The sequence below is a fragment of the Cucurbita pepo genome, chromosome LG16 (genome assembly GCF_002806865.2).
Source record: "Cucurbita pepo subsp. pepo cultivar mu-cu-16 chromosome LG16, ASM280686v2, whole genome shotgun sequence".
Taxonomy (NCBI): Eukaryota; Viridiplantae; Streptophyta; class Magnoliopsida; order Cucurbitales; family Cucurbitaceae; genus Cucurbita; species Cucurbita pepo.
In genome coordinates this window covers 6,773,163-6,785,219 of record NC_036653.1, presented here as the reverse complement: position 1 = coordinate 6,785,219, position 12,057 = coordinate 6,773,163, and the positions used below count along the sequence as shown (strand labels likewise).

Genomic DNA, 12,057 nt, shown 5'->3' with positions numbered 1-12,057 from the left:
TTTTTTTTTTTTTTTTTTTTTTTTTTTTTTTTTTTTTTTTTTTTTTTTTTTTTTTTTTTTTGGTTAATGATTTGTAGCTATTTTCAACTTTAAGTTAAAATCATCCTATTAAAAATGATTAAGCAAAAAAATATAATTCTTTATAAATTAGTAGATAATATACTCCTAGCTGACCCGTTTTAAAGCTCCCAAAAAAGGAAAATCCTACCCGTAGGCTTGAGCCAAGTTTCAAGAGGAGGTAAGAAAGAGAGAAAGAGAGAGCCCACTGATTGAAAGAGAAAATAGAAGTTGAATTAGTTCATTCTCAATTTAACACCACTGTGGGCAGGTGCAGATATGAATCGAGTATAAAATCACAGTTTATGGCCAAATATTGGGAATCTCAACCAAATTATATATGGCATTCCAATGGCATCAGAGAAGAGAATTGTTAAATGCTGCCTCCTCCAAAGACCATGAAAGGCTGCATTTTAAATTTCCATGTCGATGCTATAAAAGCCTAAATCCTTCTTCAGATACGACTCGCTCCCGCAAGCTCACAAAGCTCTGAGGTGCTGATAGCGGGTAGCTGAAGAACAGGCGTCAGGGTATTGAGCATTTTTGTTTTGTGCATAAAATTACTCATTTACCGTGCCTTCGTCGAATCTGGGATGCTCTCTCTTGCCGGCGGCGCTGCATTTCTCAAGGCTACGAACAGATTTCCGGCCATCCGCCGCGGGTTTTGTTCCTCATCCGATGAGTATATTAAGCTCATCGAGACGTATGGACGCGATCGAGAACTGAACTTCGGGAGGTTACTTCACGCTCGATTGATCATCAACGGACTAGCCCGTTTGACACATTTTGCTGCGAAGCTCATAGCCTTCTACGCTGCGTGTGGAAAAATCAGCGATGCACGGGAGGTGTTCGACAAAATTCCCCAAACAAATCCCCGCCGGTGGATTGTCTTGATTGGGGCCTATTCTCGTTATGGGTTTTACACAGAAGCTCTGAGTGTATTTTGTGAGCTGCAGAGACAAGGCTCCAGGCCTAGCGAGTACATCATTCCCAGTGTCTTGAAAGCATGTGGTCACCTCTCCGACATCCCCACAGGGAGAAAATTGCATGCGTTAATCCTTAAATACTCGCTTGAATCCGATGCTTATGTCTGCAGTGCGTTGATAGATATGTATGCAAAAAGTGGACAGGTCGAGAAGGCTCGGCGAGTGTTTGAATCAATGGCTGGGAAGGATTTGGTGGCATTGAACGCCATGGTTTCAGGCTATGCCCACCATGGATTGGCAGAGGAAGCTCTGAATCTGGTGGAGAAGATGCAAGTATTGGGTGTAAAACCCAACTTGGTGACTTGGAACACTTTGGTTACAGGCTTTTCTCAGATGGATGAAGAAGAGATGGTTCATGAGCTTTTCAAAGAGATGGAAGCCAATGGGATAGAACCAGATGTAGTGTCTTGGACATCTGTGATATCTGGGTTTGTACAGAATTTCAGAAATGAGGAGGCTTTTGGAACATTTAGAAGGATGTTGAATGCTGGGCTATGGCCAACTTCTGCTACAATCAGTAGCCTTTTGCCTGCTTGTGCGTCGGTGGGGAACGGGCGGCGTGGGAAGGAGATTCATGGGCATGCTCTGGTTCTTGGAGTTGAAAAGGATGTTTATGTGAGGACTGCCCTGGTTGATATGTATGCAAAATGTGGCTATTTTTATGAAGCAGGGATGCTATTTTGGAGGATGTCTGAAAGGAATTCAGCTACTTGGAACTCCATGATATTTGGGTATGCAAATCATGGATACTGCAATGAAGCAATAGCGCTTTTTCATCAGATGAAGGATAATGATGAGAAGAAACTTGATCATCTGACATTTACAGCAGTTCTCACTGCTTGCGCCCATGCTGGGATGGTTGATCTAGGGAAGAGTTTGTTCCAATTGATGCAAACTAAACATGGTATTGTTCCTAGAGTAGAGCATTATGCCTGTATGGTCGACGTATTCGGTCGGGCAGGGAAGCTGGCGGAGGCTTACGATATTATTAAGACGATGCCAGTTGAGCCGGATTTATATGTATGGGGAGCTTTATTAGGTGCATGTAGGAAGCATGGAGAAATTGAACTAGCAGAGGAAGCAGCCAAACATTTAGCGGAATTGGAACCTGGGAGTGTTGGGAACAGCTTGTTATTGTCTGATCTATATGCTAATGCAGGCAGTTGGGGACATGTTGTGAAGCTAAAGAGTTTGATGAAGAAGAGGAAGCTCAAGAGATTTCCTGGATGCAGTTGGATAGCTACAGCTTAGGAAAACCATTCGAAAGGACAAAGATTTTTCTAGCATTCCATAGCCAAGTTCTTCGAGTTCTTCATCTTTCTTGAGGGAAAAGAGATACTAAAAGGGAGAAAGAAAGTGAAACTAAGCTGAGTGTAGGTTGTAGTTCATCAGAGAGAACCCAATAAACAGAATCTAATTCATTCAAACTTTTCACAACAGACTCTAATTTAAGCATGCTCCATTGAAGATCGAAATGAGAGATTCTCAAACTTCGTTTATCATTTCAACTTTGGATTAGGAGCACATTGAAAGTAAGGCGCAATTAAAGCTTACTTGTCAGTTGTCATTTCAATCAATCATGCTGCCCTTTCGTGCTACACGAGTGGGTCGGTACAGTGCTCAGGTTAACCATCGGCATGCCGGTATGACTAAGACCGTGGCCGTGAGCTCCCATACTATAGAACATCATAGGCATCATCGGAGATGGCGCATAAGTCATCGGAAAAGTAGATGGAAAATAGCCGTTTCCTTGTGAATCGGCACTGGGAGCAGAATCATGTGAGTTCTGTGTCGCCTCGTCAGTCGTTGAGGATGGTTGTGTCCTCTTCAAGTAAAGTCGATACTTCTGAAGATGACTGGCAACGTTCTCGCGAGTCAATCCCTCGACATTCATCAATCGCATAATGGCTTTGGGAGCTGCTTCTTTGAGCCCTAGATGAGAAACCACGTCCACGAACCGTTTGTGCAATTGCGGAGTCCATGCAACCCTCGGCCGCTTCAAGGTTCGAGCCAATGCCGCATCCTCGATCAAGCTCTCCCCCCGAGGCGCAGAATTTGCTTCTTTAAAACAATCAATCCTCCTCAATTTCCGCGAATCGGATCCCAACTCATCTACATTTATCACCTCGTCCGATTCAATCATCGCGGCGTCTTCCCCCCGCGTCTGATCGTAATTAAGCTCGAAACCTCTGTATCCTTCCGATTGTCCGTCGCAAATATTCAATATCGTCGTCTTCGACGCCGACTTAACATCAGATATACTCCGATGAGGTTCCATCAAAATCCTGAACGCCGAAGCCAGTTCCTGCGATACCAGCGATTGAGAAAGAGGCGTTAATTTTTCTGTGTCGGGGAGGCCGTCCTCCCACTGAAAAACTCTTTCATCGCCATTTATACAACCATTACCATCACCAAATCGGCACTCCCTGTTCTTCTCCATAACAAATTTACAGATGCAGATTCTCTTGTTCTTCGATTCCACCACAAACAGGATCAGAAATGTCAGTAATCAGCCAACCAAATCGAGAGGTTAACGTAGCTTACTCGAATCTTGAAGTCAGCAAGGACGGTGATAAGATCGATGGATAGATTTTTCGTATGGAAGAATGTGTTTGGAAGGCGGGAAAATCAGAGAAAATGTGAGCGGAAAGGGAACACTGTCTCATAGGGAAGAAGAAGGGTCGGAACTCGGAAGGAGGCAAATTCGGCGAGATATTTTTGAGACGCTCAAATATCGCTCTCTTTTCATTATTTAATTCTACTCGCTAGAATTCACTCGTAAATGTACTCGCTACGGATTCTAGACACGTGGACTTAGTCAATCTATGGCCCTCATGATTCAGCGGTTGAGATTAAAACGACAGCTGATCGCGTGATGGACTGACATCTGGAGCGTGCCTTACCTTGGTTGAAGAGCGCAGGTCGAGTCAATTTTGAAGGGTATTATGGTAATTTTGTGGAGAAACAGTAATTTAATAAAAACATTCTTGCATTTTGTTTTTGTTTTTGTTTTCTCTCGTAAAAATACTTTTGAATTTCAAAACTTTAAATTATTTTTTGAAATTGAAATACCGCTGAGAGCCTTGACGGCGACGAAAAGATCCGGTGGATCTGGACAGCGAGGATGCGGATGAGCCATGGCCACCACCATATCTTGCAAGCTTCCTAGTTTATCTACGCCGTTGCTTCATCCTCTACTCTCTCTCGCCGACGAACATTTCTCGCTCTGAATCCTCTCCGGCAGAATCGTCGAAGAGAATCTCAATTTGGAGGCTCCATCCCACATCTCAGGAAACTTTGGCCTCGGAATCCGCCGCACTGGTGGAGAAATCGAAGGAGATAGTGTCCGGCGTTTCCACCGTAATATCTGTTCTTCTGTTTGTCGCGTTCATCGGTTTATCAAATCTCACGATTGGGGTAAAATCAATGCTCGGATTCGAATCTCGAAGTTGAATTTCCACTGTCACTAATTTCATTTGACATTGCTGTAACGGACTTCGAAAAGTGGGAAAGGATTCGGCTAGAACATTGATGTTATGGGTCGATCCGAGAAGCAAATTCAGATGAATCTGCTTCAAATTGCTGAGTGAAGACGTGTCGTAAATTTGCTCTCATCAATTTCAGGTTATGTATCACTGTCAGCCCAGTATATATTGTTCGCTTTGGCCCATTATGTATCACCGCCTCACTCTTAAGAAGAGGTTTCTACACCCTCACTCGTAAGAAGAGGTTTCTACACCCTCACTCGTAAGAAGAGGTTTCTACACCCTCACTCGTAAGAAGAGGTTTCTACACCCATCTATCCAACCAATGCTCGTAAGAAGAGGTTTCTACACCCATCTATCCAACCAATGCTCGTAAGAAGAGGTTTCTACACCCATCTATCCAACAAATGTGAGATCTCTCAAGGATGCTGACCCCAAAGGGGTAGATTTTGAGATCCCTGTCAATTAGGAGAACAAAACATTTCTTGTTTCTTATAAGGGTGTGAAAACCTCTCCCTAGCGAAACCGTAAAGGTGATAGCAATACATATCGAGTCAAAGCAGACAATAGCGGTTACGACTACCGGTTCTTTTATTTTCTATGGTCAAAATAAATAAGAAACAAGTAGAGTTGAAGGGGAAAGAGTGATGAAAGAAGCATACTTGAGAAGAAAACTATGGCCTCAATATAATCTAACATAAACACAGCTCTTCTTCACATGGCAACATTTTTGTACAGTCACGCTAAAACATATAGATAAAAAAGAAAAAACTACCTCAACATTTTTAAAAGTCATTTACATGCCCTTAAGGAAAAAGGAAAAAACTAAGTATAGGCAGGCAGCCATTTTTTTTTTTAATCTCGTCCGCAGCAATCGGGTGCCATTCAACATCGGTACCACGAAATTGATCGATTTCTACGTATAAAGCAGCTTAAAACTACAAATGTACAGGCTTCCTTCCAAAGTACAAACAAACAACTTGCTTTATTTTCAATCAGCTCATACCTGTCTTCATAGAGAGGTTGAGGTTGAGGTTGAGCCACAGCTCTAGATGATAAAACGGAAAAGAGTGGAAAGAGACGATGAAGCTTCGCTCGATCTGGCGGTTGCTTCGGTTAGCTGTACACAATTTCTTTCCTATGTCACCAAAGAAGAGTGTGGAGAAGACTGAGCTGCAATTCTCCTTTCTGCAATTAATTCATACGGAGATGTTTCTGTCAACAATTTGAACATGTCCGAAACGAGTTGTTCGTTAAAGATGATGAGAACGAATGTAGGTATATACCTCCAGCGGCGACAAGTTTCTCTACGCGGGCAACAATGTGCTTCCCGTAAGTATATTTCTTCAGCGCATTGAGATGAACTTTGATTCGGGAGAGAATCAACTCGCGCTGTTGGTCGTCACAAGTCTCGAGTACTTTCTGGACGACATAGTTTGCAAATTGATCTTTCATCATTGCCTGCATAAGATTCAATAACAGATAAAAAGGATTCACATTCAGGAGAAGATGTATGACTGGTAAGAATTCACATTCAGTTTCGTACTCAATTGGACATGGTCGTTCGTGATCGGGCGATAGAGAGATTATCAGTGTACAAGAGACAAATGTTCACAAACCTGAAGGGGCTCATTTTCATCTGTAGTTCCAAGCATTTCGCTCACCAATAGCTGGCGTTCTGTTGGACCGCCAAAGGTTAGGCATTTCTCGACGACGTTAGAGGCAAACTTCTGCTGACTCATTTGAACGATTCTACCAGCCAACTCTTTGATAATTGCAGAACGCTCATGAGGTTTGCCATGCTCCAAGACATGCTGTTGAGGAGGAGAATCAAACAAAGAAAGTAATTAGCGAAGGGGAATATCGAGTATCTCCAAATACCGATAGGATGATACAAACTAAAACGTTCAGAATATCTTAAACTTCTTTCGCACCTCGAGCAAGCACTCCAAAAGATTAAAATCAAAGAGTTTAAATTACACATTATCCATCTAAATAAAGTAAATGGAGCATAAATTGAATTATCAATGCTTTGAAAGAGGTCGTCTAAGAAGCATGAACCTGAACAACATAATTTCCATACTGATCTTGTGCCAATATACTAACAGATCCTAGAATTTCCTCCATAACTCGACTCTGAGTATTTTCATCCTTGCAGTGCTCAAGAACTCTCTGTCACGGGGTAAACGTATCAGCAAGATATTACAAGTCAAATCCGCTCGATGTAGTTAAGAAAATAAACTGTTTAAAAAGCACCTGTATCACACGACACCCGTAGGGGTGAGTTGAGAGCGTCACAACTTGATCAAAGAATGTCGAAACTATAAAATGGATTGCTGATTCTGGGACACATTCTATACACTTTTGTATAACATGATTTCCATTCTGATCGCGTACACAACGCATGACGTGTCCATCAAGCTCTCCGACCATTTTAATCTTTTGGTCCAGGTCTACTACTTCAATTGCCTGAACAATTGAGTTGGCATATATTTATGTGACAACCATCAGTAAATCATGCAATCTCATTACGAATGAGTATTACAAATATCAGAGTTAGTCACATTGTGAATAGCAACCGATAATGAACGAGCATAGTCGAACTTCATCATGGCTTGATTCAAATATTTTCTTTTCAGAGTGGATAATTTAGCTACTCTTTAGTGACCGTATCACCAAGCCGACATGTCTCTGTCTCTCACGGAAACACATATGTGTTGCACCACAAAGAATGTACAAGAGGAGGAAGAGGATTAGAGTCCAAACCCAACCTAAGACAAGGGAGACTACTACCAAAAGCCTCCACACCAGACTCAAAGTGTGTTTATCACTGCAAGTATTAACATTTACATAGATCGTTACGAAAACATAAACTTTCATTAGCTGATTTAACTGCAACCATACTAGAAGGTTGCTCAATAAACTCTTCAAGTCTATAAGAACGCAGATTTGATGTTGAACTAAAGTAACTGAAAATGTTTTAAGGAGGATATTGGATTCAATAGTTGAAAGAAAATAAAACAGGCACCGTTTTCAGAAGATAATAAGGATTCGAGCTTAAGATAAGCAGTACCTTCTGGATCACTCGACAACCATACATCTGAAGGCTCAGTGTAAGTATGTGACCGAAAAGCTTATTGGCTAATTCTCTTCTCTGTACTGCAAGTCCATGCTCGAAGAACTGCGAACGTACTCTGGTGATTAGCATATAAAACCAAAGAAAATAACAACAATTATCATTCAAAAAGGACTAATTACCTTCTGAATCACATAATTACCAAAGACATCAGTCATCAGAGCAAGAGCTTGCGGCATAATTTCCTGATAAATCATATTTTTCTCATCAGCAGTAGCTGTTTCGAGTTTTTGTTGAATGAATCGGCTCCCATATTGATCCCCACTGCTCATAAAAAAGTAACGGAAGACGAGAAGAAACTACTTTAGGATGGATTGTGGTGATAAACCACATATAATCAGTTCAACAAGCAAGATATATACATACCTGAATTCAAACACATGACCGGAAATTTCAGAAAGTTCGAAACATTTCGTCTTATTACTCTTGAACTCCTCAAGAAGAGAGGACGAAAAGCTTTCGTTGATATTTCCAACGTCCAGATGCCAAGGACCCATAACACCACCTAGGCTCCTCGTACCAGAAGGATAGCGCAAATGAAGATCATTGTGCCTGATAGGACTACCAGGTCCTACAGGCGAGTTAGAAAGGACAGGACTACCCATAGGACTTCCGGGATACGACATGTGAACTCCAAAAGCTGGATTACCATAATAACCATGATGATTTGAAACACCAGATTTACCACTGAATGGGACACTGTACTGTGATTTCTGAGGTGATAGAAGAGACCCCACGTAAGCCTTCTGCAATTCTAGCTGATTCATATATGAATTGCCCAGATAATTTCTATCAAGAGAAGGATCATTTAAAGCACCAAGTTGTGCTGCAGCATATTCAGATGTCCTCAAGTATTGAAGATAAACAGGATCAACAAAGGATGCCTGAAGAGCGTTACCAGTCATTTGACCTCCCAATTTACCAAGAATATGTGAATCAGAAGCCGAAGAAGTCAGGTTTGTTGCAGAAGCTAAACCTCCACCAAGAACTCGGGTCTCCAAACCAGAGGCTCCCAAAGCTGAAGCTGAGGCAACATTTTCAAACAATGTTGGTAAATTACCAGTCCCGAGTTGACCAGGCATCATAGATGCCATAGCTGGACTCATTGAGTACCCACTAAGGCCAAAGTTCTGATAAGTCAAATTTGTACCATCCACATGCTGATACTGTGCTCCATTGTTATGAGACGAAACATCCGAGAATGAAGATCTGGATTGACCCCCAGAATCGGTCTTCTTTGCAAATGACTGTTGCTTAATATGATTCTGACCTCCTTGCAGGCCATATGTGTAGCCTTGTTGGGTATTACAATCTTGTTTGATTTGAGATAACAAATGGCCTTCTTCATTTATGGTGTCATCCGGTGACAAGTTCATACCAGATAAAGCTGATACAAGATCTGAAGACTCGTTGATTCCAGATGAGACACCATTAAATGAATTTGGGCTTGCAATGTTCCTTTTTTCAGCAGTTGCAACTCTTCCACCTCCAATAGGGGTAAGACAAGGACTAGGAGCCCTTGCAACAAGCTGCGGATCAGGTGTATTGCTTCGTGACAGTGAACCACCCACAGCTGCAGCATAAGTGTACGAAGAAGGGGTTCCAATACTTTGACCAGCAGAGGAGCTCTGACCATTAGCACTGGATCGCATTTCAGACATCATCAAGTCATGACGCAAATTGGCCAGTTCATCAGTAGCACCTATAGTCTCCACATTTTCTTCAAAAGCATTGCGGCTGGCTGGACGGGATGGCAGGCCAGTAACAGGAGTTGTGCGCCCCATGTCATCCTGCATAGACGTTAGATGTTAAACTACTTTGGAAACCTTCTTAAAGTTAAATTATTCCGTAAACGCCAAGCTCACACCACAGTAACAAGCAACAAGAGAAACTTGAGCTAAATGGGATAGAATAACAAGCAAGGGAGATATACAATGTTGGAAAGAACTCGATGCATGTTAGAAAGCCAACATAGACAAAAAAAAAAAATTATTGAAGTATATAACCACTTCAAGAACAGATTCAAAATGCCAAAAATAACCATGAGCAGCCGCAATATCAGTTACAACACTTCGAAAATTAAATTGAACTGATCAATCCGATTAAAATCAATCACTCAAAATCAAGTTAAGAGAACAAACCATTAACTAACACCCAAATATTATCAAGTTGTAAATTTTAAAATATAAACTCAAGACTTCTAGTGTACTATGTCAAGACTTCAATGATCAAACAGATTACAAGGCTGAAGCAGCAATGGAAATGATAGAATCTAGTAACAGGAAGCAATTTACCTGAAAGATTTCAGCTAGACTCTTCTGTTTCGTTCCAAGTCCTAACCCAGGCAAACCAATCAACCCGTCACCGCCCCACTCAGGGGCGCCACGCCCTTTGTCCAACTCGACATCGGATGCTTGTTTCCTAGCATTAAACCCAGGGGGCATAGAAAACAAGGATCTGCCAGCGCTATCCACCCCAACATTCGATCGCCTTGTATCTCCAATCCCTCCCAACCCCAAATTTGCCCCTTTCAATCTCTGCGAAGACTTCCAATCCTCCTTTGAAATCAATGGAGGCGGAAGCCGAGGATTAAGGTTCACATTCGAGTAATAATATGATAAGTAAGCTGGATCAGACCTAAGCTGCTCCTCTGATACAAAACCATTCACATTCTTAGAACCAGTTATCTCCGCAAAGGCATTAGCAGAACCAGCAATACCACCAAACAGACTACCCACCGCACTTAAAGAGCCTTCAACAGTCGGCGGAGCTGATCCACTTCTATATAAATTCAGCTCTCGTTCACGATCATCAGCCTCTTGCCGACGCTGTTCACGAAGCAATAACCCTATCTCCGTCTCTAATTCATCACCAAACGATCCTTCGTTACCACCAAACATCGGTCTAACCCTTCCGCCCCTATCTGATCACTGCCTCAGCGCAACAACAAAACGCTACGCCTAAATAAAAAGAGATAGAAAAAAGAAAAACTAATCCCGAAACAAAATTCCTACAACCAGAAACAACTATTTACAGCTTCAAAAAAACCATCCTAAACTGATCAAAACCAAAATTTCGATTCGTTCCACCAATTCCCTAACCCAAACCTTCACAACCTAACCATCAATTACAAACCCGAAAACAAGTGTAATAAGCATTAATTTTCACTACAACCTAAATTCTACCAAAATACGGAAAATTCCCCGACATAATCTTCATGTAATAACACCACCAGCGTAACAAATATNAGATGAATAAAAGAAAAGAAATAAAAATATAAAGGAAAGAGAGGAAAAAAAAAAAAAAAAAAAAAAAAGAAATAGATTCCCGCAGCTGAAATGAGATCAATACGAAGGATTGAGATATAGAGAACAAGGACGGGGACAGCTGAGATCAATCCGGCGGCGATTGCTACAAACGAGAACCCTTTTAGGGTTTTATTCCATTTGAAGCTGAGATTAAATACAGTGAAGGTAAAAATCTATATATATATATATATATATATATATATATATATATCGTCTTTATATTTAAACTCAAATATCCGGAAGAAATAAAAAAAAAAAAAAATTAATCAGTGATTGACCAAGCGAAGCAATGATAAGTAACTAATAAAAATAATCACATTTAAAAAAATAATAATAAATACAATAAAAATAATAAACGATGAAGATGAGTTCTTCCGTGCTTCAGACAAGGAATCTCCAGATGACACGTCAGTTCCATTGGATTCGACCGGTACCTTATATGTTCAGAAAAATCCTAATACACACTTCTAACTTCTTACTTGCTTTTCTGTTTCTGTCTTTTTTTTTTCACTTTTACTGTTCCCTATCCTTTTTGTACCTTAATACATACACATATATATATATTTTACTTTTTTACCATTTGTAAAATTTTTTTAACTTAATATATTAAAATAAGTATTTTGAAAATATTATTTCATGTCTATTTTTTATAAATTAATATTTATATTTTTTATAATATTAGATTTCATATACTAAATAAATAAACATTATTTTTCATAATAATACAGTAATTAAAAAAATTAGTAATATTTTTTTTTACTGTAATAGAACACATCATTTGAAAAAGAAAAAAAAAAGTAAATTTAATATGAAATTACCCGAGAAATTGGTGATCAATGGTATCTATTTACAGTGAAGTATTGGGCCCATCAAAATAAGGCCCATTAAGATCCAGCCCAATAAAGTTTCTTAGTCCAGTTTAGATTCAATGGGCTTAATTTCGATGGTAAAGGCCCATTTCACTCTGGGCGGTTTTCCCGGTTTTGGATTCTCATTTAACCAGGCCCACAGCCCATAAACGACAGAGTCCACCGCCGTATGCGGTGGTTAAAAGCACGGCGGCGGCGGCGATGGTCGTTGGTAAC

The 12,057-nt window shown here is 40.6% G+C and overlaps 3 protein-coding genes across 4 annotated transcripts; 1 reads left to right on the top strand and 2 right to left on the bottom strand.

The window, feature by feature from the left end:
- Window positions 1–321: 321 nt before the first annotated feature.
- On the top strand, window positions 322–2,326 carry LOC111776719 (pentatricopeptide repeat-containing protein At5g59600). The gene has a single exon (XM_023656043.1). It carries the CDS (start codon window positions 651–653, stop codon window positions 2,292–2,294), a length of 1,644 nt encoding a protein of 547 aa, XP_023511811.1. The 5' UTR covers window positions 322–650; the 3' UTR covers window positions 2,295–2,326.
- A 105-nt stretch (window positions 2,327–2,431) lies between these two features.
- Window positions 2,432–4,021, bottom strand: LOC111776720 (transcription factor PCL1-like). 2 transcript variants are annotated; one of them, XM_023656045.1, is made up of 2 exons: window positions 3,450–4,021; window positions 2,432–3,348 (listed from the first exon to the last, which is right to left on the bottom strand). In XM_023656045.1, exons 1-2 carry the CDS (start codon window positions 3,450–3,452, stop codon window positions 2,617–2,619), a joined length of 735 nt encoding a protein of 244 aa, XP_023511813.1. In that variant the 5' UTR covers window positions 3,453–4,021; the 3' UTR covers window positions 2,432–2,616. The 2 variants fall into 2 exon arrangements, with proteins under 2 accessions (XP_023511813.1, XP_023511812.1); XM_023656044.1 differs by having other exon boundaries at window positions 2,432–4,020.
- A 1,169-nt stretch (window positions 4,022–5,190) lies between these two features.
- On the bottom strand, window positions 5,191–10,905 carry LOC111776793 (pumilio homolog 2-like). The gene is made up of 9 exons (XM_023656160.1): window positions 9,959–10,905; window positions 8,031–9,454; window positions 7,787–7,928; window positions 7,602–7,709; window positions 6,785–6,997; window positions 6,590–6,700; window positions 6,148–6,342; window positions 5,815–5,989; window positions 5,191–5,716 (listed from the first exon to the last, which is right to left on the bottom strand). Exons 1-9 carry the CDS (start codon window positions 10,562–10,564, stop codon window positions 5,667–5,669), a joined length of 3,024 nt encoding a protein of 1,007 aa, XP_023511928.1. The 5' UTR covers window positions 10,565–10,905; the 3' UTR covers window positions 5,191–5,666.
- Window positions 10,906–12,057: the final 1,152 nt, after the last annotated feature.

What these genes read in the sequence shown, in the direction of transcription:
- LOC111776719 (XM_023656043.1), top strand. Translation starts at nt 651, where the DNA reads ATGCTCTCTCTTGCCGGCGGCGCTGCATTTCTCAAGGCTACGAACAGA.
- LOC111776720 (XM_023656044.1), bottom strand. Translation starts at nt 3,483, where the DNA reads ATGGAGAAGAACAGGGAGTGCCGATTTGGTGATGGTAATGGTTGTATA.
- LOC111776793 (XM_023656160.1), bottom strand. Translation starts at nt 10,564, where the DNA reads ATGTTTGGTGGTAACGAAGGATCGTTTGGTGATGAATTAGAGACGGAG. An exon ending in GTCTAGCTGAAATCTTTCAG is followed by an intron (nt 9,455 to 9,958) that starts GTAAATTGCTTC and finishes ACGTCTATGCAG; the next exon opens with GATGACATGGGGCGCACAAC. An exon ending in GAAACTTGTCGCCGCTGGAG is followed by an intron (nt 5,717 to 5,814) that starts GTATATACCTAC and finishes AATTAATTGCAG; the next exon opens with AAAGGAGAATTGCAGCTCAG.